Source organism: Calypte anna, chromosome 2, assembly GCF_003957555.1.
Source record: "Calypte anna isolate BGI_N300 chromosome 2, bCalAnn1_v1.p, whole genome shotgun sequence".
Lineage (NCBI taxonomy): Eukaryota > Metazoa > Chordata > Aves > Apodiformes > Trochilidae > Calypte > Calypte anna.
The window spans coordinates 45,673,268-45,694,682 of NC_044245.1; the positions used below are offsets into that span (position 1 = coordinate 45,673,268).

Below are 21,415 nucleotides of genomic sequence, written 5' to 3' on the forward strand. Positions count from 1 at the left end.
GCCAGGGTTTCCCAGGAAGGGGTGGGTCGCAATTTCCAGCCACTAATGCAGCAGCTATGGGTTTGACAAAGTGTACCAGAGAGGGCACTACCATCAAGAGGGCAGAAAGTCCTTGGGCAATGCTATTGAGACTTTGACACGAAAAAGAAGGTGCAAACTTACACCATCATGACAGTGACTTCCTAGTAACTACAAAGAATGTGATCCAAAAGCAAACCAAAATGGAGGGGAGGAGGGGAATACTTAATTTTTAAAAATTTATTTTTCCATTAAAAATAATCAGAATTAGAAAGTTGCTAATAATCGTAACTATTACATTCTCCTTTTTTACTAATGAAATGCTCAAATACAGCCCACCTAGCACTTCCCCAAGACAGGAGACAGGGAAGTAGATGAAATTTTAGTTTTCCACCCTGTTCTAAGTGATGCTGCAGAGTATTTAAAGTAGCCAAGACCAGGGGAATGGAATACAAGACACCAGTAGATCTAAGCTAAGGGAAAACAGGCAAGAAATTGTGACTCACGGTGCATCCCATGTCAGGGAACCTTATACCCTTGTACCTAAAGTCCAGAGCAGCCAGGAATGAATTCAGATTTCTGAGGAGAAAGAATGCAAAGCCAAAAAGCCAAGATTTAGATAGATGGTGGGTTAAGACTGAGAATTACCTGGATGGATGGAAGAAGTTATCTCGAATCGGAACTGCAGCTGGCCACTGACATGATCTGTAGGAAGCCTGCGACCCAGAGTGTAGCTTACAACCCTGTCCCTGAAAGAAAACAGATATTGTCACAATAGACTATGACCTACCCAATGTCTACTGTGCATAGATATAGCTGCTGTGTCCTACAGAAATACATAATGGTTTTCAAAGGCTATTCAACCCAGCCATGAGGGCATGTTGACTTGCATACGAGAGAACAAATGGCAGAGAAGGAGAGGACAATGTCTTCAATTACAATGGAAGAGCTGAGTCACTGAGTAAGACAGGCTTCTGGGATACACAAGCACATATGTATATATATATAGAGAGAGAGAGTGGTGGGAATGGAAATTCTGCAGTATGGGTATGAAAATAACAACATGGGAAGCAAACAACTCCCACTTCAGCTAATGTAACAAGACTTCACTTCCCTGATGATCTGGCCATATCTGGTCTTGTGTAGAACCTCACATTTCTGGTCTTTCCCTTCACCATCTGCATAAAATTCAGCTTTCCTGCTTTTTTTTCAAAATCCTGTACAGGCCAGTCCCCGCTTACCACTTTCTCTTTTCAGACTGGCTAAACAACTGCTCTTCATCTATTTCCACCCCTCTTACCTCTATGAAGCTGAAATATCAGGAGAACACCTTCCTGACAAGGTTGATCAATGACTCCATTCTGTCCTTGTGCAGGTCCCTCCCTTTGCCACACTTCATCCACCCCTCAGAACAGAATGAGACTATAGAAGAGATTAACTTCCCAGCTGCCCAAAATGAGGCTGAATCAATGTCTGCAAAGCATTTTTGAGTGTAAAGGGTTCACTAAGTAGTAATATTTATACATCGTTTGAAGAAACATAATTCAGTTCCAGTTGGGCCCAATATATTTGCTAGGATGTTTTCACATGCATCAGAAACTCATAGAAATGAGAAGATCTATAGACTTGTGTATGATCTTTCTGAACTTGTCTGTATACTTCTCATTGAGCTTGCCCAAGATTTAAAGGCCATTATGGCATTAAAACTAAGCCAAATCTAGGTGCAGGTTGGAGAGACCCTGTTCTTGGCAAAGTATATCCTTAGATAGACAGTGTTTACAATAAGGAAGTAAAATAGGAAGATGTAACAAGAAGATGATGAAGACTCTTCTCATACAGAGGGAAGCCAGTGATACCAGTTACACGGCTCCACCTTCCTCAAGCTGCTCTTTTCCATATGGTTTCTAAAAAGCTACTCTATCTTCCCTATTTGAGAAACAGAGAGGTAGTTTAGTTCCTTCTGGTAGATTCAGCTGTCAGTTTTTGAACCAGCTGTTCAAAACCACTTCCAACAAGCTCAGTTTCCTGCTGTACTGCTGAATTGAGACCCAGTTTTTAAAAATGCCTTCTTGGGAACTGCATTACCTACGCTCTCTTTCTGATGACTCTCTCTCCCCGCTCCTCACGGTCTGAATCTTAAAAGTTTAGAGCCAACTTTTTGGCTTTTGTCTTCATAGTATCTATTCTCCTCAAATTGGTTGTCTTGCTTTGAAACCATAAACCTTTCCAGGACTTCCATACAAAGGGGAAGCAGGGCTGGGCTGGTGAGCTTATGTGAGTTTGAGGCAGCAGGGTCAGGTCAGGAAGATTTAATTGCAACATGCCACATATATATTTGTAATAATATTTCTACTGTGCAGAAACTAAAAGGAGGAGGAACAGATCTGGCATGACTTTAGCCCATAGGTAATTCCCTGAAACTCAAGAACAGCCTGGTGATAACATTAAAATAATAATCAAATTGAAAATATTGCACTCTCCAGGTTCACGGTCATGACACACAAAAGAATTTTCTTTCCTAAATGACAGCTCTCGCTTTTCCAAATGCAATTGATAGGGCTACAGAAGGAATTCTTTGTCAGGCCCATAGTCCTACAAATTCTAATTAAGATAAACATAATTCATCAAACTACTGTCAGTTTAGTGACTCCCCCTCCACATCATTGTATCCACTATAATGATGTATCACCAGGGGCTTCAGTACAGTAGTAACACACTTGCTAAAGAATGGAGAGTAGTAAAAGCAGCAGATTTACCCAATGGCATGTCTTTCCAGGAGGCGTTGAACCGGCATAGAGAGTTTTCCCAGGAAACGCTTGATGATGGGTCGGCTCTTTGCAAATTTGTCTTTAACTTCTATTTCCAGGACATCCGTAGGCAGGGAGACAAAGCTGAATTGCTGCAATAAAGGAAGAGCACAGAAGATGAAGCAGGTGGCTGGGATGCAACAGCATTCAGCTGCTAGCAGTTCACTGACTTCTGTAAGGCTCTGTATTTTTCACAGGACAGAAATAGTCCTTGGACTGCAAAAATAAAAGCATCTTGGCCTCAAAGAAAGCTGGTGGAAGCACCCCACAGGTACTGGGTAGTGCTACAGAATCAGGCTTGGGGAATGAAGGAATTTAATTTATTTATGTCATGTTCTACCACGATAAACTAAATACCCTAAGCAAGGCTCGCCAATGAAAACCAATACACCTACAAAAATCTAATGAACTCTCCCCTAAAAATTGTTATCAATCTAAATATAATTGTACCCACTTCATGTTGTTCCCTCCCCCCCGAAGTTGTAAACACTTTAAATAATGGTATGTGAGTACAACTGAACTGGCAGCTGGGAGAGATGTTTAGACAGCATTTCCCTCCTAGTGAAATTAGTCCTCTCTGCTTTTGACTAGCTATTTGTGGAACTTCATCTCTAAGGCACAACTCATCTACTGAGAACTGAGAATCTACTGAGGTGAAAGACACATCTACCCTACTTTAAAATGGAAACAGTTTGAATAGACTGCTTATATGGATTGATCTCCTGACCCGGTTCACAGCCTGATCCCACAGAAAGCTAAACCAGAAGGTAAGCACAGGCTACCTGAAAAAATTACATTGGAGAAGACAGGAACAGCACAGAAGCATCTAAAACTGTTCTTGTAACCAAGTGCTTTGAAACATGTGACCATCATCTCAGATGATGTGGCTTGTTTATTTGGAAGTAATGTTTCAATCAGCTTTTAGAGACTGTGTGCATGCGACCCTGAGGTAGAAGCAAGGAAGTTGTTATTTTAGGTTGCAGAAACAAGGAAATCCACGTGTACAGCCTCCAAGCATGTGAGCATTAGAGGACCTGGAGATATCAGGATCTGCCCATCAGGAAACCAAAGCTCTATTTAGGAATAACAATGAAAAGCAGATGTATTAGATAACTTGGTCTTGCCTGCTCCTATACTGGCTAAGTTCAGTACAGACTAGGAGCTGGTGACATAGGTGACTGAATCTTTTTCCAAACATATATGCTAGTAGTAGATTATGGTCAGTCCCAAAAAGCACACCTCTGCTTTGGTGCACCGTAGTAGAAAACCTGTTAAGACTGCTGTTCACCTCACTGAAAGGTCAGAATTGAACTGGAAGAAAACTATGTAGTCAGTGAATACTGAGATGGAAAGAAGGATTTTCCAGCTTTCCTGATGTCAAAACCAGTCTTCAGAACAGAATCATGCACTGGGTGATTGAGGCCTGGAGTTAAGCCCTAAACTGCTTGCTGTATTGAATCATTATCCAATTTTCAGAAATGTCGGGTTCAAAGAGCTTCAAGTGAAACCAGTGTGAGTGGGATATTCTGTTAATCAGGCCCTGCAAAGATGCAGATAATCAAAGGAATACAATTCAAATAACAGCTAAAGCATTCTTTTCTTATCATTTTCCTCTACATCTCTGCATCGGCTTACCAAAGAGGCTAAGCCTAACAAAGGGGTAACATTAATTCCACGTGTATATTGAAAGTTGCCTTGTAAAATAACTTGTATTACCATTACCGTTTCACCTACTAAAAATCTTAGGTAATTGCTACTTCATGACACTTACAAGAAAAGCATATGAAAGGAATTAACTTTTAACTGAATGAGGTTATTGTAATATACAGCAATTTGCATTTAATGAATTCTCCACTATCATTCTTTTGACACCTATACTATAAAAAAGTCTCTCTGGGGTAGAGAATGCACACACAGAGGTAAAGACTGAAGTGTTTCAAGTAAGTGGAAAAGTAAGTTTACTTTCTACATAAGTGGAAAGTAAAGGTAGGTTAATGCTTGCACCTTCTGATGTTACTAATATTTTGTCTTGAGCTCTGAAGCAAATTAGGCTCTGCATGGACATTTGTTTCCATAGTATCAGCTGGAACCAAGCCTGACAATTCCTTTTTTGCAAAAGAAACACACTGATGTGTTCCAGAGCAATTATCAGCACCTGAGCAGAGTATGGCTACATGGAGCAAGGTATGTTGGAATCAAGCAAAGGAAATATCCTTCATTCCTGCAACAACTATGCCTCTCAGATGTAAAAACACCAGGCTATTCCATGCAATTTGTAAAATCAAATTATGTTCTGATTTCATCACCTGCCAACCATGGTACATTTGGGTATACATGAGACTGTCCTGGGACAAGACCCTGGTCAATGATCAGACTTCCCAAATGCTTCTTTTAGGAGAATCTTCTGATATATAAAACCAGCAGTATCTTGGAAACACAATAAAACCTTTAAGACCAGAAGTGTCCTGTGGCAGCACTTGAAGGTTTTTCCACTTGGAAACAACTGCAGTTTGAGATCATATGTGAACTCAGTGAAATGAGTTTGTAGAGCTTGTAGACCAATGATAATTTTACATAATTCAGTTTTCCACTATCTAAGCACTTGCTCCTGCTGTTGTCTCATCTAGTTTAATCCTTCATGGGCAAGATTTTTCTATGGCAATCCCTAACTGCGGATGCCTCAGGCTCAGGCTGTGCACACTGAAAAGCTTGAAGGAATCCTTTTTTGCAGAACACACTGGCCTCTCACCCTTTGAAAAATGTATCATAGCAAAACATCTAGGTTTGAGAACTGAAATAATTATAAACTCATTTCCAAAAGTCAAAGTTCAAAAGTCAGTCAGTCATTTTTGAAAATAACCAAGTTTTTGTGATTTTTAAAGATGAGACTGTCTCTGGATGAAGAAGGAAATAGCCATTAAACCCTTATTTCTCTCTTCCTTCACCTTTTCTGACAAATGCCGACGTCTGTGCCTTAGCCACAAAATACTGGCTGCATTTAAAATGTTCAAGCCTTTTCTAACCTACCTATCTAGAAGAGAAAGGACCCTGTGTTTCACAGACTTCTCCAATATAACTAACATAACATACTAGTATTATATTAATGCTGTAATAAATTACATCCTCTTCTTGCCTAGTATTAGCTAATTGTCACAGACCAATGGTAAGTTTGTAAAGATGACTGTGCAAGTTTCACATCTATACTGAAAACTGAAAGTTTATATAACTATAAAATATAATTCTGCAATACCCTTGGCTTCACATTCAATGAGGCTGTGATTAATAATTCATCCCAAGGTGGAACGAGATAAGGAAGCTAGAAGATCACAACAACAATAAAAATTGATTTTCTTCAGGATAAAGAAAACATAATGGGGCTAATTTATATTTTCACTCGATCTCTAACCAAAATTCAAGTAAAATGCATTAGAGAAATTTTGGGGAAAAAATCCTCTAAAAGGACTCAAAATTTATAGCTGATCCACAGCAGTCAGTGGATGAACAGATAACAAACAAGAAGTTAAACCTCTGTTCTCTAATTAGCACAAACCAGTAATTACCTATAATGCTGCATTAGTCACAGTGCATTACCCTGCACAGCACATCAGCTATTGCTTCATACAAAATGACTCTTAGAACTTGACATGATACATGGCACAGCACACTCCACAGAGGAGATTCCAGATTGCCTCCATGGAACTGCCAAGAAATTACCATTAGGAACAACATGTTTCTCACAGGGTGCCTGGCCCTGGAAACAGACTCAGACCCCATCTTGTCTGTGTAGTATATCAGTTGTCCCCTGGGAGTTGTCCCCTCCCAATGCTAGGGAGGCTAGGGAGGAGAAGGCTCCTTTATATATATATATATGTTAGATGCAGATCACTGGGGATCACAGACACTCTCAGTGAGGAGCACCACTGGAATTATGAGGTAGTCAAACAGCTGACCCAGTCACAGCTTGGAAACTCCCCAGATTTAGGGGCTTTGGAAGAGCATGCAGGGAAACTTTGAGCTCCAAAGGGGGTAAAAAGAACTCTTTTTTTTTCCCTCTGGAAATGTATTAGAACTGCTACAAGAAATGGTTATCTGTCAGGTGTATTCCTAAAAGGGAGCTATGAGCAAAAAGTCTGAACAAAAGGAAGGACTGAAGATTCATGGCATAATGGCAAAAAATAGCTCATTATGAGCAGTGGTAAGGAGGCCTTGTGGAGACAGAATACATTGGCCATGGCTGTTTTAGAAAGATGTGTGATAAACCAAAAGTGGATCTGAAGAGCAAAGAAGCTGTCGATGTGCACCTGATGGCCTCATCCAGACATGGTGCAAGGGTTTTAGGCTGGTGCCCTGGACTTAACTCCTGTTATCACCTGGAAACTGTCAGGTGTACTCCTGAAGCACATTGCTTGGCTGGCTTTCTGCTTAGAGTAATTCAGTTCATGCACTTTAAGGCTGCCAAGCAGTGTCTTCAATGGGGAGATCAGGAGATTTGCTTTGTAACTGCTCCCTTGAATAAAACAAAATAATACTGCAGATGGAACCCATTGACTCATTAAGATCTATAGAACAAGTTAGCCTTTGTATTATTTTCTCAGTGTCTTTCCTAACTATTTCATTTTAGGATGTTCATGAATCCTTCTGAAGTATTGGCTAGGAGCAAACAGACCTGAAGCAAAAGCCATTGATTCTCCCTACTTTACCCACTTTTAGCCATTTGCCAATGCCTGTCCCACTTATAAGAGTGGCAGGAGATGCAATGTTTGCTTTGTTCCTACACGTTTAGTGAAAAGGGGCAGCAGGTTAGGAGAAAGTGACACTATTAGTTCCCCACTAAGAGAAAAGCTGCAGCATTATAGCACATCTTATTAGACACCAGATAATCTGTACCAGGCACAGCTTTAAGATTCCCCATCCAAAGGGAAAGTTTTAGTTGATATGTTCTCAGGCACAAAAAAATCAACATCTGTAATAAATTATTTCCATAGAAATACAGAGAAGGGAGAGAGAGGGAAAAGCAAAAGTAGCATGATGGAGGGAACCACATCAATATATTAAGTCTTCTTGGGCTAAGAGGTGTATCATCAGTTTTGTCTCTGGGCAGTGGTAAGTCATGAGAATTCTCCTCTCATTTACACAGATTTTACACAGACACCTCCTGTAGATTCACTTGCAGAGACATAAAACAGAATCAAAGCTACCTAGGATGAGCTGTCATATGCACACTCACACCATTTTCATGACCTAAATATAAATCTGATTTTGCATTATTGCTCCCCTATTCAAGGAAGATCTGAACACATTGTAGTAAACACCACTGAAGGCATTTCAGACAGTAATGTACTTTCCAGTGCCTATTTGCCTCCAGACACAACAACAGTTTCACATACACTGATGAATGCTTATCTTAAGGTAAGCAGATCTTGAAGGAATTTAATGGATGAGTTACTGTGGTAAAGAATGAAGAGACATGTTAATGCTCACTGGTAAGAACACATCTGTATCCATTTACAAGGTACCAGAACCATTTCCAGAGCTTGAGAACAGTTTCATAGAAAGCCAACTAAAGATGATGATAAATTCCCATGTTTTATTTTTACCAATATAATTTATATCCCTGATTATGGATAGATCACAGTAATCAGCTCTTAATAATGGTATATAAAGGTAGGTAAATAATACATTTGTGACAGAAAGAAGTAGGCTCTTGACTTGTAATTGAAAAAGAAATACAATTAAAAGAAAATTTATTTGTGATATCCATCACAGGGATGATAAAAGGAGATTAAATCGTAAATGGCTGTAAATTACATTTGATGGATGAAGACAGATTTAGCCTTTCAGACAAAAATTTAATTAGTGGGATTTTTGTTTCAAATATTTCAGCAAAACAATTACCCTTCTAATGCACTTGCTGCTCTAAATTTGCATTATTTTGCTCCCCATTCAAAAACTTCCTCTACATATCACTACTGTCTCATACAACACTACTCAGATGAACAACTGGATAAGCTCATGGGGAATTCCAGTTTCTAAAACTTACACGACAGTGCTTCCCAGTGACAATGCAAAATATTGCAGAGTCAGCAGCATCAAACACAGAGCTCCTCTTGTTGCTAAAGGCTGCCAAGTGCCTACACAGACTCCAGGAGAGTCCTAGAATTCAGCAATGACCAGAAGGTGCCAGATCCAATGTGATACCTTTTTCAGATGTGGCACATTATTATTGTTCTTCTCCTACAGCAAAATAAATACATGCTGATGTTCTAGGGTCTGATTCAATCTTTTCTACTTAACTTCTGCAAAGTTGGATAGGGCCTTAAGCAAACTGACTTCCTAAATTTCTCCCTCAGATTCTCTGCCTCTCTGTAATGGAAACAAGCAATAAAAAAAAAGTCCTTCCCATCTGTTTCACATATTCTACAACATTCAGAGTTACCAGTTAGTAGATGTCATGAATTCTCTCTGATAGCTTAGATAGTTTTGCAAGACATCTCTTACTTTATTAATAGCAAATTTCAGCCCTAAGATATTAGAAATTTAAAAGGACTTCTAGATAAATCAAGTGCAAGCACTGCTTAAAGAGCCAAGGTTTTTCTTCATCTCTCATACACTGTCTATAAAATTTTTAGCACAACATAGACAGAAAACATTTGAAAACTATTATGAGCACTAATACCAAGATTAGCAAGACTGATTGTCTTTTAGATGCAGAAGACAAAATTTAAATGCATTCCTAGAAGAATAAGACAATAAAACCTAAAAATCTAGACACTTATTTCACACTGCAACCCACTCCTGAAGAAACTGAAGTTGTCCTGGACTTTGATACTTCACTCATCATTAGATATTCAACAAACTGCAGCTGTAAAATCACAGCTTTTCCATGTGGACAAACTATGATTTACACTTTACCCGGCCACGTGTGCAGAAATGTTACACAGTGAGGCTACTGCCCACAAGGCTTTACTCAGTCTCTATGACAGTCTTGGCAAAAATCATACTGAAGTCAGGACCTGAATTCCAATGCACCTCTTTTGCATCTATGCTTAGGTGTAACCACACAATTATCCTGTTGGGCCACATTAGGACTGTCAGCACCTAGTGGTCTGAATATTAGACCAAAATCAGATCGAATATAATCTGCTTTAATTTAAATTCACACTGTTGATTCAAATATATTAAGGCGTTGTTAATGGTTTAACTTTGTTCTGGAAAGACACACTTTTGATCAAGTATCCTGTGCTTTCATCATTTTAGGTTTCTGTTACATCAGGTAGGACTCATCATACCAGGCAACATAAAGCTTCCAGAGAAGTAGAGAGCAAATACAAACCCTGTCCTGCATGATCTGGCTACTTTGACACAGCGATATTCAGTCTCAGTACTGCTGGATGGTCCATCATACACTAGTCTGGCATTTGTGATCACAGAATCAGTGCCTGAGTTATAAATCTGCATCACAAGAAAAGCAGTTAGAAACCAGCACTCAGCTGCATTCTTGGCATTGTGGCATTCTTGCAGGCAGCATCCAAATCCAATGTTTCTATCACTGACAATGTTCTGAACCACAGAAGCCCTCTCTCCCCATAGCACCTGCATCTGGCATTTAACCCCTATTTCCTTGTTCTAATTTTCTGTTAAGAATCTGAAGAGACAGGTTAAATTTATCCAGGCACAGTATTTTTGAAAGGTTGTGTTCAGAGGTTCAGAGAGCACAAGTTGCACACATGAAAATACTTTAATTCTCTTTATCAGATCTGACACATTAACTGCTATTTGTGAAGTGCTCTTGCCACAGAGTACTGAACACCTCTGCTTATACACACTAATTAACGCAGCAGCAAAAATGCAGCTACCCTCAGAGTAGTAAAACAGCAACCTAAAACACTATTTTGTGCCTCAGCTATAATTTAACAGTATTTGTAAATGCTGAGGCAAAGAAACAAGCAGTGAATCTGTTGGAGTTGCAATGGTTTTCATCCTAGCACTGGGCTCCCACTACAAGGCAATCTGCCCTTCCAGAGCTGGCATTATCTGACTTGAAATTCAATGCATCATTTAACAGATGACACTTCCTACTACTTTAAATATGCTGGATGGTTCTAACATTTTTATATTCATCTTGCTGCCCGTTCCTTGAGGCTCTCGATCCACTCACTAGTAAATGAACAGAAGCTGAAGCAGCAGTGAGATCAAACTGCCACAGTTAAGAAAGAAACACCATAAATACGTCTGAGGGAAAGCCCAGAGGCCTGATGTACTTTATCTGCAAAGCAATCAAAAGACTTTGCTAACCAGCTAGAGGTATGTGAACTACTTTTTAGACCACTTTGCTTTGTTGCTTACAATCCCCAATGATCTCTATGGCATGTTTGGGCTACCTATCACACCACTGCTTGATGACAAATGAAATAATCTTAAAGAAGATTTTTTCAAAGACTGTGACAGCAGACACATTGTCTCAATATGAAACAATATGAGAATAGTATCATTGCTCTTCTTATATCAATATTAGAAGAGATGTGACCAACATCCACCCTTCTCAATTCTTCCAGATGTACAGAAGATCTGTGAAGTGGGCACTTCTTTTTGAGATTTCCTTTGCATTTTACATCAAATCAGCACGGTAGGACAACTCACCCACTATGCTCTTGCAACTGTGTGGATGCCAGCACAATGTCTGCTTAACCTAGTATTTTAGAGTTAAGCTGTTCAGTGGCATGTGATTTCCTGGAATTCACTTATTTAACAGTACAGATGTTTCTGAAGAATGCACCAGTTCGAAAGCAGAGCCAGGAGTAAGAAAAAAAGCAGGAGAATTAAGAATCATCAACCCTGATTCAGTAGTAATTTCATAGAATCATAGAATTGGCTGGGTTGGAAGGGACCTCAGAGATCATCGAGTCCAACCCTTGAACCACCATTGTGGTTGCTAGACCATGGCACTGAGTGCCACATCCAGTCTCTTTTTAAATATCTCCAGGGACGGAGAATCCACTACTTCAGTGGGCTGCCCATTCCAATGCTTGATCACTCTCTCCGTAAAGAAATTCTTTCTAATATCCAACCTAAACCTCCCCTGGCACAACTTAAGACCATGCCCTCTTGTCTTGTTGAAAGTCATCTGGCAAAAGAGACCAACCCCCACCTGGCTACACCCTCCTTTCAGGGAGTTGTAGAGAGTGATGAGGTCTCCCCTGAGCTCCCTCTTCTTTAGGCTGAACAGCCCCAGCTCCCTCAGCCTCTCCTCATAGGGTCTGTGCTCGAGTCCCTTCACCAGCCTGGTTGCCCTCCTTTGGACCTGCTCCAGGACCTCGATATCCTTCCTGAACTGAGGGTCCCAGAACTGGACACAGGACTCAAGCTGTGGCCTCACCAGCGCTGAGTACAGGGGCAGAATCCCTTCCTTGGACCTGCTGGCCACGCTGTTCCTGATACAGGCCAGGATGCCATTGGCCTTCTTGGCCACCTGGGCACACTGCTGGCTCATGTTCAGCTTCCTGTCAATCCAGACTCGCAGGTCCCTCTCTGTCTGGCTGCTCTCAGCCACTCTGTCCCCAGCCTGTAGCGCTGCATGGGGTTGTTGTGGCCAAAGTGCAGGACCTGGCACTTGGCCATGTTGAACCTCATCCCATTGGAATCAGCCCTAATCTCCAGTCTGTCCAGGTCCCTCTGCAGAGCCCTCCTGCCTTCCAGTTGATCCACACTTCCCCCCAGCTTAGTGTCCTTCTCTGAAGACACTTGTTTTTATTTTCTGCAGCTACTTCCCCTCATTGACCCTGCAGGGGCTTGGGCATCATCAGTAGCTCATGTGGATCTCCCCCAAAGTACCTCTCATTTGTTACTACTGCACATGGCAAAATTCAGCTCTTCTGACTTAGCAGAACCCAATCTTATGCTTCTGTGAACATGTCAAATACTACAGAAAGATCCCAAAATGACCCGTCTCTGGCAAAAGATACCACCTGGGCTCTAACTTGTCTTGGTAAACAATTTGCAGTGTGAGAGCTCTTTCAGCTCATGTGGAGTCCCTGCTGCAGTGCCAAAATATCCCATACTACTTTTCCCCCTCAGTAAAATATTTCAATTTCCTTAAGTCCTCTCGTACAAAGTACTGCAAAACAGAGCAATGGAAGAATAGCTTGAAGTCAGAGTAACTCATGCTGAACCATATTTGAATGGTCTATGAAATGAAGATGATCATCAATATTACTCAACACAGATGAAAAATTGCCTGAAATATCACAGTGCCTCCAGAGTGTTCTTATAATGCAAGTGGCTACTCTGTAAATACACCTGGTAAGTATATTAAGAATACCAGAATGAACTACTATAAGTAAATCTCTTAGCCTGTAGGACTTTATTTTGGTGTTGAATCCCTACAAAATTGAGTCAGCTCTCTCACTTCTCAATTTGCTCAGGGGTAATCTAGAACACATGTTAAGATCACAGACTATAGCTATTTCTATAGCTTTATTTCCATATTCCAGATTTTTTCAAGTTTAGCACCCAAAACAAATTAGGTATGTCATTGAGCTAAAAAAAAAACCCAAACCAAAACACCTGGCTTCTGTTTAAATGTAGTGACAGTGAACCTGAGGAATGAATCACCATTCTGAAAAAATATATTGCCTAAAATACTAAAAGATTTTCTTTGGAAAACAAATGGTGACTGATTTAATGAAATGGCTATCAGTCCTCAATATTTTTCATTTCTTATATTCACATCCATCATTGAAAAGGGTGGATGAAATAATGGCTACCATCACTATTCAGCAATAGTTTGCAGTTTTCCATCTCCTCTTGTCCCACAAAGGGACAAAGTTGAAGCAAATAAGGCCTAGGGTCTTATCTGCAATAGCATCCAATCTGGATTTTTGGTACCAAGACAAACTTTAGACCAGTGCATAGAGTACATACATACATAGACTGGGTTTTTAAACTCAGTATCAGCTGAAGAGAATGCAGAAGGAGAACATGTTGAGTGACAGCTTGGATGTTTTAGAATCCTTAGCCCACTAACAGGCTAACAACAGAAAGGGAGAAGCAGCATGCATGGAAGAAAAAAAACCAACAGGGCTGAAGAGAGAAGCTGAAAGACATCTGTGCTCTTTGCTTTCTAACGTCCATAATCAAGCCACTTCATTGTTTCTTCTTTTCTTGCTACTGAACACTGGAAAAGAAATGCCATGCCACAAACTCAGCCATCCTGCAAGGCCTGAGAAGGCACCCTTGACATTTTATCAGGGGTACATTATTACTCTTTGGTTATTTTATTCTACAGCCGTGCAAAAGGTCCTTGAAGTGAGAACAAATTATCTTGTTTGAGGGTTGCCTTTGTCAAGAGAAGACTTCTGACCAGTATTGGGTTCTCCTAAAAAGCCTATTTTCAGCCTCCATCAGCACTGCTGCTACATCCCTCTTTGGATAAGGACAGTCTGTGTGCCACCTCAGCAGTTAACTGTAGGATCACAGCCATATCCTGGGTGCTCCTTTGAGTGTCAGCCCCTGGCATCTCCGCTTGCTGCCAGCTCCCACAGTCACACATACCAAGTGTGACATACATACAGCAAGTTTCCCCTTCATTCTTGCCTGCCTCTAGGCACGTGTCTTATGCACTTCATTGAAAGATCTCTGCCAGCTCTCTGATTCTCCATGTCAGTTCCAGCCCCTCAGCTTGACCTGGAATCTCCCAGCTAGATGCATCTGATGCTTTGAGCCACAGAAGTTACAGCTTGGTGGATGCCTCACAACAGGGCCTTCCACTTAATTAAGTCCTATTAAAAAGCATTCTTCTCAGACTAGGTTTAAGATCATGCCCCCTGCCCCTGCTCTAATAACCTCAGCCACATAGGGTCACCTACCACATGATCTGATATGGTACATAGTTCATTGACCATCCTCCTCCAGGTAGAAGTATTCAGTGACATCTATGCTGTCTTTTCCTCACTCTCACTTTCATGTCTATACAGTTTGACCTAATTATCCCTAAACTACTTTACAATCTGCATTTTAATTTTAATAAATCTGTTTAGTCTACTTACTTTTTACTCTTTCCTGCAGCAGAGATATTTGTCTAACAGGGAGCACCAGTGAATCCCATCCATTATGCCAGGCTCCTTTAATTCCAAGAGATGCCTTATTCTTTGTTGTCTGTTGCCATTTTGCATGTAATTTAGAAACAGCAGGCAGCAATTGAACTCAAAGATCTCATTAATATCTACTAAGCCCTTCCAACAAGCAGCAGCAGCAGACTGGAGAGTATTTCTTCAAGGTGATTGACAAATGTGCCAAAATTGCCTATAATTTATATTGCCAAAGGTGCTTTTCAATCACTTAGATTCTTTTTTATTTGCATGATGCACTTGTGTTGCTTTTTATTATGTCTCCTCTCAGTGTAAAAACACTGTGACAACATAGCAGCAGCCTTTCACACTGGCCAAGTTTATTTTTCAATTCTGAGTTATGCCTGCTTTTAATATTTAACAACTTCATAAATTATACCCACAAAGTACAACCCATAGTGAAAGTTTTAATGTGTCATTCATCTTTGTAGCTAATTAAGCCTTTCACATTAAATCATGAAATATATCAAGCACAGTTAGGTCAACAACTGTTTAGCCAAGAAAGGAATTAAAAATTAAAAACAGCCAAAAAAACCCAAAAAAACCCAAAACAAAAAAAAAGAGGTATACTGCTAGAGTAATTTCTGTGTTTTAAGAAAAGTCTAAAATCTCAGCTCAACACTCCAATTGCTTACCTCTCCTTGCCAGACTGGATTAACTGTATTACACATGATCTTAGATCTCTTCTCCTGCCCATGATGAGGAAGTGCTGGGAAGATGCTATGTTTTCCAGGCTGGATGGAAATCTTCAGGTAAGGATCTGGATTGAAGAACATCCCTTTCTTCAGACCAAAAGCCTGGAAATCTGAAAGAAGGTAGATAGCCCAATTATTTTTGTCATTCTAGGTAGCCCTCTAGGATACCAGGAGAAGCAGACAGGGAACTGGTAAAGAATTCAAATAATACGGCAGGAATATAAAAAAACTCACTATGTTTCTTGTGAGGTAATGTAAAGCCAAGCCACAGAATCTTATGATGTAGGATTTTCAAATTATTATTAAATGAAAATGCAGCTTTTACAACCTGTTTGTGCAGAGCGACCTGGTTTCTGAATCAATAGTTATTTAACTTAAGTGATCTGTTGATTTTTCTAAGGATCTAAGCATTTGCCTGACTCTAGTGGCAGAATTACTCTGGAAAGACTTACATTCCTTTAATAACATAGATGTGGAAGTCAGTACCCAGTGGACGTAACTTCTCCTGGGTATCAATTTTATCTTTCTATGAATCTTAGGTTTAGAACATATTTTTCTACATGAGAAGTAATTTTCATTTTTTCCACTTTAAACTTTTCCTTCTCAGCAGTGGCTAAATTTACCTGCAGTGTAATGTAAAAAAAAAACCCTTGTATATGATGTCCAAAATTTAAGTGGAGCTTTCTAGCTGCAGAACTCCCATGGAGAATAATATGAGTCATGCAGACAAAAAATCCCCAGGCAGTTATTTCAAAATTTACCTATTATGTTCTAAAGAAAGACACAAAGTCTATTACAATTTATCCCTGTGAAGACAATGAAATACAAACCAATCTATCATTAATTTTAGTCAACATAGCTTCCAAAACTCCTTATACGTATACCTAAACAATCAATATAAACATGTATTTTTCTCTTTTAAGCAGGTTTTGAAAACATTAATTTTCAGTCTTTTAATTCACTTCTGATTAAAAACTCAATTGTTTTGGCACGGTGTGGGAGGCCACTTAAAGCCCTCAAGGCATGCATTTTGGATACATCTGAGAATCAAACACTTTCCACACCAACATCAGCATTTTTTCCAGAAAACACCTACATCAAGAACAGTGTTAAGGGTCACCCAGTAGTATTTTGCTTCCTTAACATATGGTAATTGCCAACACAATAAAATGTGAGTGTTAAAAAACCCTGTTTGTTCTGGTTGGTTTTAACAAACTATTCTAGCACATAATTCATGCTGCAGATATTCAAAAGCTGTTGGACAGATGGTCCCAAAACAGACTGCATTTTAAGAATCTCATTCTTGTGACATTCTCTAGCAATTAAGAAAAAACAGGGGATATGACTACTAATAGCCTATTTGAAAGTACTTTGCTGACAGTATGTATTGCCACAGTCCTCACAACAGTGTTACACAAAGAAAATTATCTGGTTTAAACCGATAACACTAATTTTTTTTTTTTCTCACTTTATAATCTCTATGTAACCAGCACGTATCTCATCTATCAGCCCTGCTGAATCCTAAACGGCACACTCTTTTGCTTTGGAAGTTGTACTGTTAGAAATACATTCCAGAAACAGAAATCAAGATTGCAAAAGCTCCATGAATTATAAGACCCAGCAGTGTAATAGTGTCAGGCTGCTAAAATATGAGAAGAGAGAAAGACCCCTGGGATCTTATTTTCTTTTTCTCTGATGTTTCCTCAGAAGATTCTGAAACTGAAATATTTATTGCTGTATATGTTTCTGACTTTTTTCCTTCAAAGAGAGGGAGCACAATCTTTGGGTACCACTGTGCAAAGAAATGGTTTATTGATTTGCAAAAAAGAAAAAAACTACCACTCAATTATGAATATTTATGTATTATGTATCATAAAGAACATACATATTATGATGACCTACCAGCCTCTTTCCAGTTATGGGAATTAAGCACAGTCATCAGGGTGAAGGTACTCCTAACCTTAGTTAGTAATGTAACTTTTGTATTTGTATGAGGAAAAATAATTTAGCTTCATCTAAAACAGAAAACTTTATCTGTGTCATTTTTTTTCTTAAATTGCATAATACAACACATTTTGTGAAAAGCTCAGTGATAAACTTCAAGTTTTAACATCCAAAGCAGGCATAGGGATAGGAGAAATAGCTTTCTCAAGGACAGATATACCAGTTATATTTACATATATCATTGCTAATTCTCAACAACTGTGAAAAACAAGAGCATCAAAAAGATAAAAGATCTGAATAAAGCTGCCTGGTATACATCTGCAGGTATCCAAAAGACATCCATATAACTTGAAGTGGAATGTATGGATGCTGTAACTTCTTGTAACCTAAGGCTCAGGTACTCTTTTACCACTACCGTTTAACATTCCAACAGAAGGATCCCAGCTATTCTGATTGTCTTAAGAAAAACATTTTGAAGATACTAAATCATTAAGTGATAGTTTAAGGTTAACAGAATATAAATCTTTGGTGAAAGCAGCAATGTATTACAGAAGGTTTGGATGTGCTTTGCTGTACACTGTAGTCTTACTGTGTTTTTATTTCTTGGAGGGATATGAGGAAATGTTAGCAAGACAACTCATGTACGCTTTGCAAAGGTGTGTTTTCATCCAGTCTCCTAAAAAATGTATTTACCATATGTCAGCTTCCCATTTTCTCATTCACTACACTTGAACATTAAAAAGTTTATAAACATCTATCAGTACAACAATGTCAGACCATCACTCACGGAGGATGACTGAAGGAAGCAATCCAGGTGGAGACACAGCAACCACAGACTCTTTCACTGCTGCAGACTTTCAGTAATTTTAAGTACTTGCATCCTAATCTATCTTGGCTCACTTCATTGTAGAAAAATGACTTATACTAACTGTTGCCTGCTGCTGCTCCCAACTATGAAATTGTTCTTACTTCAGGGCTTTTTTTCTATATATGCTGATCTCTCAGTGTTTGGACAAGACCTAAGGAAGCTTCGCTCTAGGTGACTCATATGCATGTAGCCTCTGTCCCTAAAGTGGGCCACAGACTTCCCTGTCTGTCACATAAATGATCATCTTGCAAATCCATTTTCCACGCAGCATCACAAACTTCAGGGCACTGGACAGCACTGGAGACTCTATTTTTGTGGCAAATTGGAAACCAGCATTCATTTATTGGCAAGCCATGGAACCAGGTAGGGACATCAGTTCCAACAGACAGCTTGAACACATCCATGCTTTGCCATGTTTGGTTTTGCCTCAATACAAATGACTAAGCTTTCAAAACGCCAAGGGAGAGATATGATTTAGGTTTGCAAGTCACATTTTGTCATGCTCAGAAAGAAGATTCTTCAATGTTAATGATCAGCAAAACTATTGTGAAGATGGTATTTTGGTTCCCTGCAGACAAATCAAGATACAAACTGAGACCCATGCTTGTAGGAGCATGACAGAATTGGATGGAGAATCCAATTGAGAACCAGAGTCTGGAGCAGCCTGGCTTCCAGATTATTTAAGTTCAGTCTGGTCATCAACCTGTCAGTTCAAAGTTAAAGAAGAAAAAAGTTGCTCTCCCCAAGGGATGAGAAGCTTTCACAAACAGCTTTGGAAGTACTTTCCTGGAAGTACTTTCCTAGAAAAAATACACCAGGCTATTCTGTGCAGTTTATAAATGTGTTACAGAAAGACTGGGTCCACCTAGTCAGTTGATGGTGCACATTTTACTTCACTGAAGTAGACAGAGTCTACAAAAAAGCAGAATGGTCACAGAACAATTAGCAGTGGAGCTACTAGTTTTGAGAAACTGATCCTGACATTCTAATCATAGAATCATAGAATCCTAGGGGTTGGAGGGGACCTCGAAAGATCATCTAGTCCAACCCCCCCTGCCAGAGCAGGGCCACCTAGAGTACCTCGCATAGGAACGTGTCCAGACGGGTTTTGAATGTCTCCAGTGAAGGAGACTCCACGACCCCCCTGGGCAGCCTGTTCCAGGGCTCTGTCACCCTTACAGTAAAAAAATCTTTCCGGATATTCAATTTGAACCTCCTATGCTCCAATTTACATCCATTACCCCTTGTCCTATCACTGGTCACCACTGAGAAAAGCCTAGCTCCATCTCTTTGACACTCACCCCTTTCATATTTGAAAACATTGATGAAGTCACCCCTCAGTCTCCTTTTCTCCAAACTAAAGAGACCCAGCTCCCTCAGCCTTTCCTCATAAGGGAGATGTTCCACTCCCTTAATCATCTTAGTAGCTCAGTTGGTAAATATACAGTTGGTAAATTACTTTCAACACATGACAAGTATCTAATGTCCTTCATGTTTCCAAGACCCATCCAACTGATTTCAATAGATGTCTTGCAGCTAGCTATATTGACACCTGTGGGAGAGATCTTTAAGCCCCAGAAATTTTATGGTCAGCTCACTGAATTCACGTTTTTATTATTTAGCCTACATGTTTGCAGAACCATGACACGTATTCCTCATGAGTCACCTGACCCACAGAGAAGATTAAGACATCTTGAGTTAGGCCAAGCTTAACATATCTAAAAGAATAACTAAGGAGGGTTAACAGATTTAAACTGACAGAGGGTAGATTTAGAGTCAACATTAGGAATAAATTCTTTACTGTGAGGGTAGTGAGACACTGCAATAAGTTGACCAAAGAAGCTGTAGATGCTCCCTCTCTGGAAGTGCACCAGGTCAGACAGGATGGGGTTTTCAGAATCCTGATCTAAAGGGAGGTGTCCCAGCCCGTGACAGGGGGTGGAACTGGATTATCTTTAAGGTCCCTTCCAACCTAAACTATTCTATGATTCTACTGACAAGTTATCATATCATGACACTGGAAAGACAAAAGCATCATTGGGAAGACCCTAGTCAGTTTAGGTTGTGATGTCACAGAATCACAGAATCATCTAGGTTGGAAGGGACCTCTGAGATCATCAAGTCCAACCCTTGATCCACTACCACTGTGGTTACCAGACCATGGCACTGAGTGCCACATCAGTCTCTTCTTAAAAACCTCCAGGGACGGAGAATCCACCACCTCCCTGGGCAGCTCATTCCAATGCCTGATCACCCTCTCTGTAAAGATTTTTTTCCTAATATCCAACCTAAACCTGCCCTAACAGAGCTGAAGTCCATGCCCTCCTGTCTTACTGAGAGCTGCCTGGGAGAAGAGATTGACCCCTCCCTGGCTACCCCCTCCTTTCAGGGAGTTGTAGAGAGTGATGAGGTCTCCCCTGAGCCTCTTCTTCTCCAGACTGAACACCTCCAGCTCCCTCAGCCCTTCCTCACAGGACTTGTGCTGGATCCTTTCACAGCCTCCTTGCTCTTCTCTGGACCTGCTCCAGAACCTCAATCTCCTTCCTGAACTGAGGGGCCCAGAACTGGGCACATCTGGCTTGATAAATACCAAAATGGGATGGGTTCTCTGCATGATCTGCTCATTAATGGCAAGAAGTACAAATACAGTTATCTTATTGGGATCCTGATGGTCATGTATCAAAGTACAATAAACTTCATGATTCATCACCACAAGAGAGTTGCTAATTAGGATGTCATAAGACAGCTCTAACATTCCACTTCAGTCATCCTTCGTAAATCCCAGAGACCTGTCAGCTCTGGTTCTAACACTAAATAAACATACTTGAATAGGACTGGAATCTGGGTTGACTATCAGTGAGGTAAGGTGGTTGCCAGGATGCTAATATGTCAGTGTTTCATTGGTAGAGTATGCTTTGCAGAGATTGACCTGAATAAGTATGACCTATGTTAGAGGGT

General features: G+C 40.1%; 1 protein-coding gene across 1 annotated transcript in view; it reads right to left on the reverse strand.

Moving 5' to 3' along the window:
- Positions 1-21,415, reverse strand: part of HECW1 (HECT, C2 and WW domain containing E3 ubiquitin protein ligase 1) — a 251,826-nt gene that overhangs the window by 73,788 nt on the left and 156,623 nt on the right. The window contains exons 6-8 of the mRNA XM_030445676.1: positions 15,586-15,755; positions 2,775-2,917; positions 667-767 (exon numbers count right to left, since the gene is read on the reverse strand). Of these exons, the coding sequence (XP_030301536.1) occupies positions 667-767; positions 2,775-2,917; positions 15,586-15,755 (414 nt within the window). The remainder of the gene's footprint in view (positions 1-666; positions 768-2,774; positions 2,918-15,585; positions 15,756-21,415) is intronic.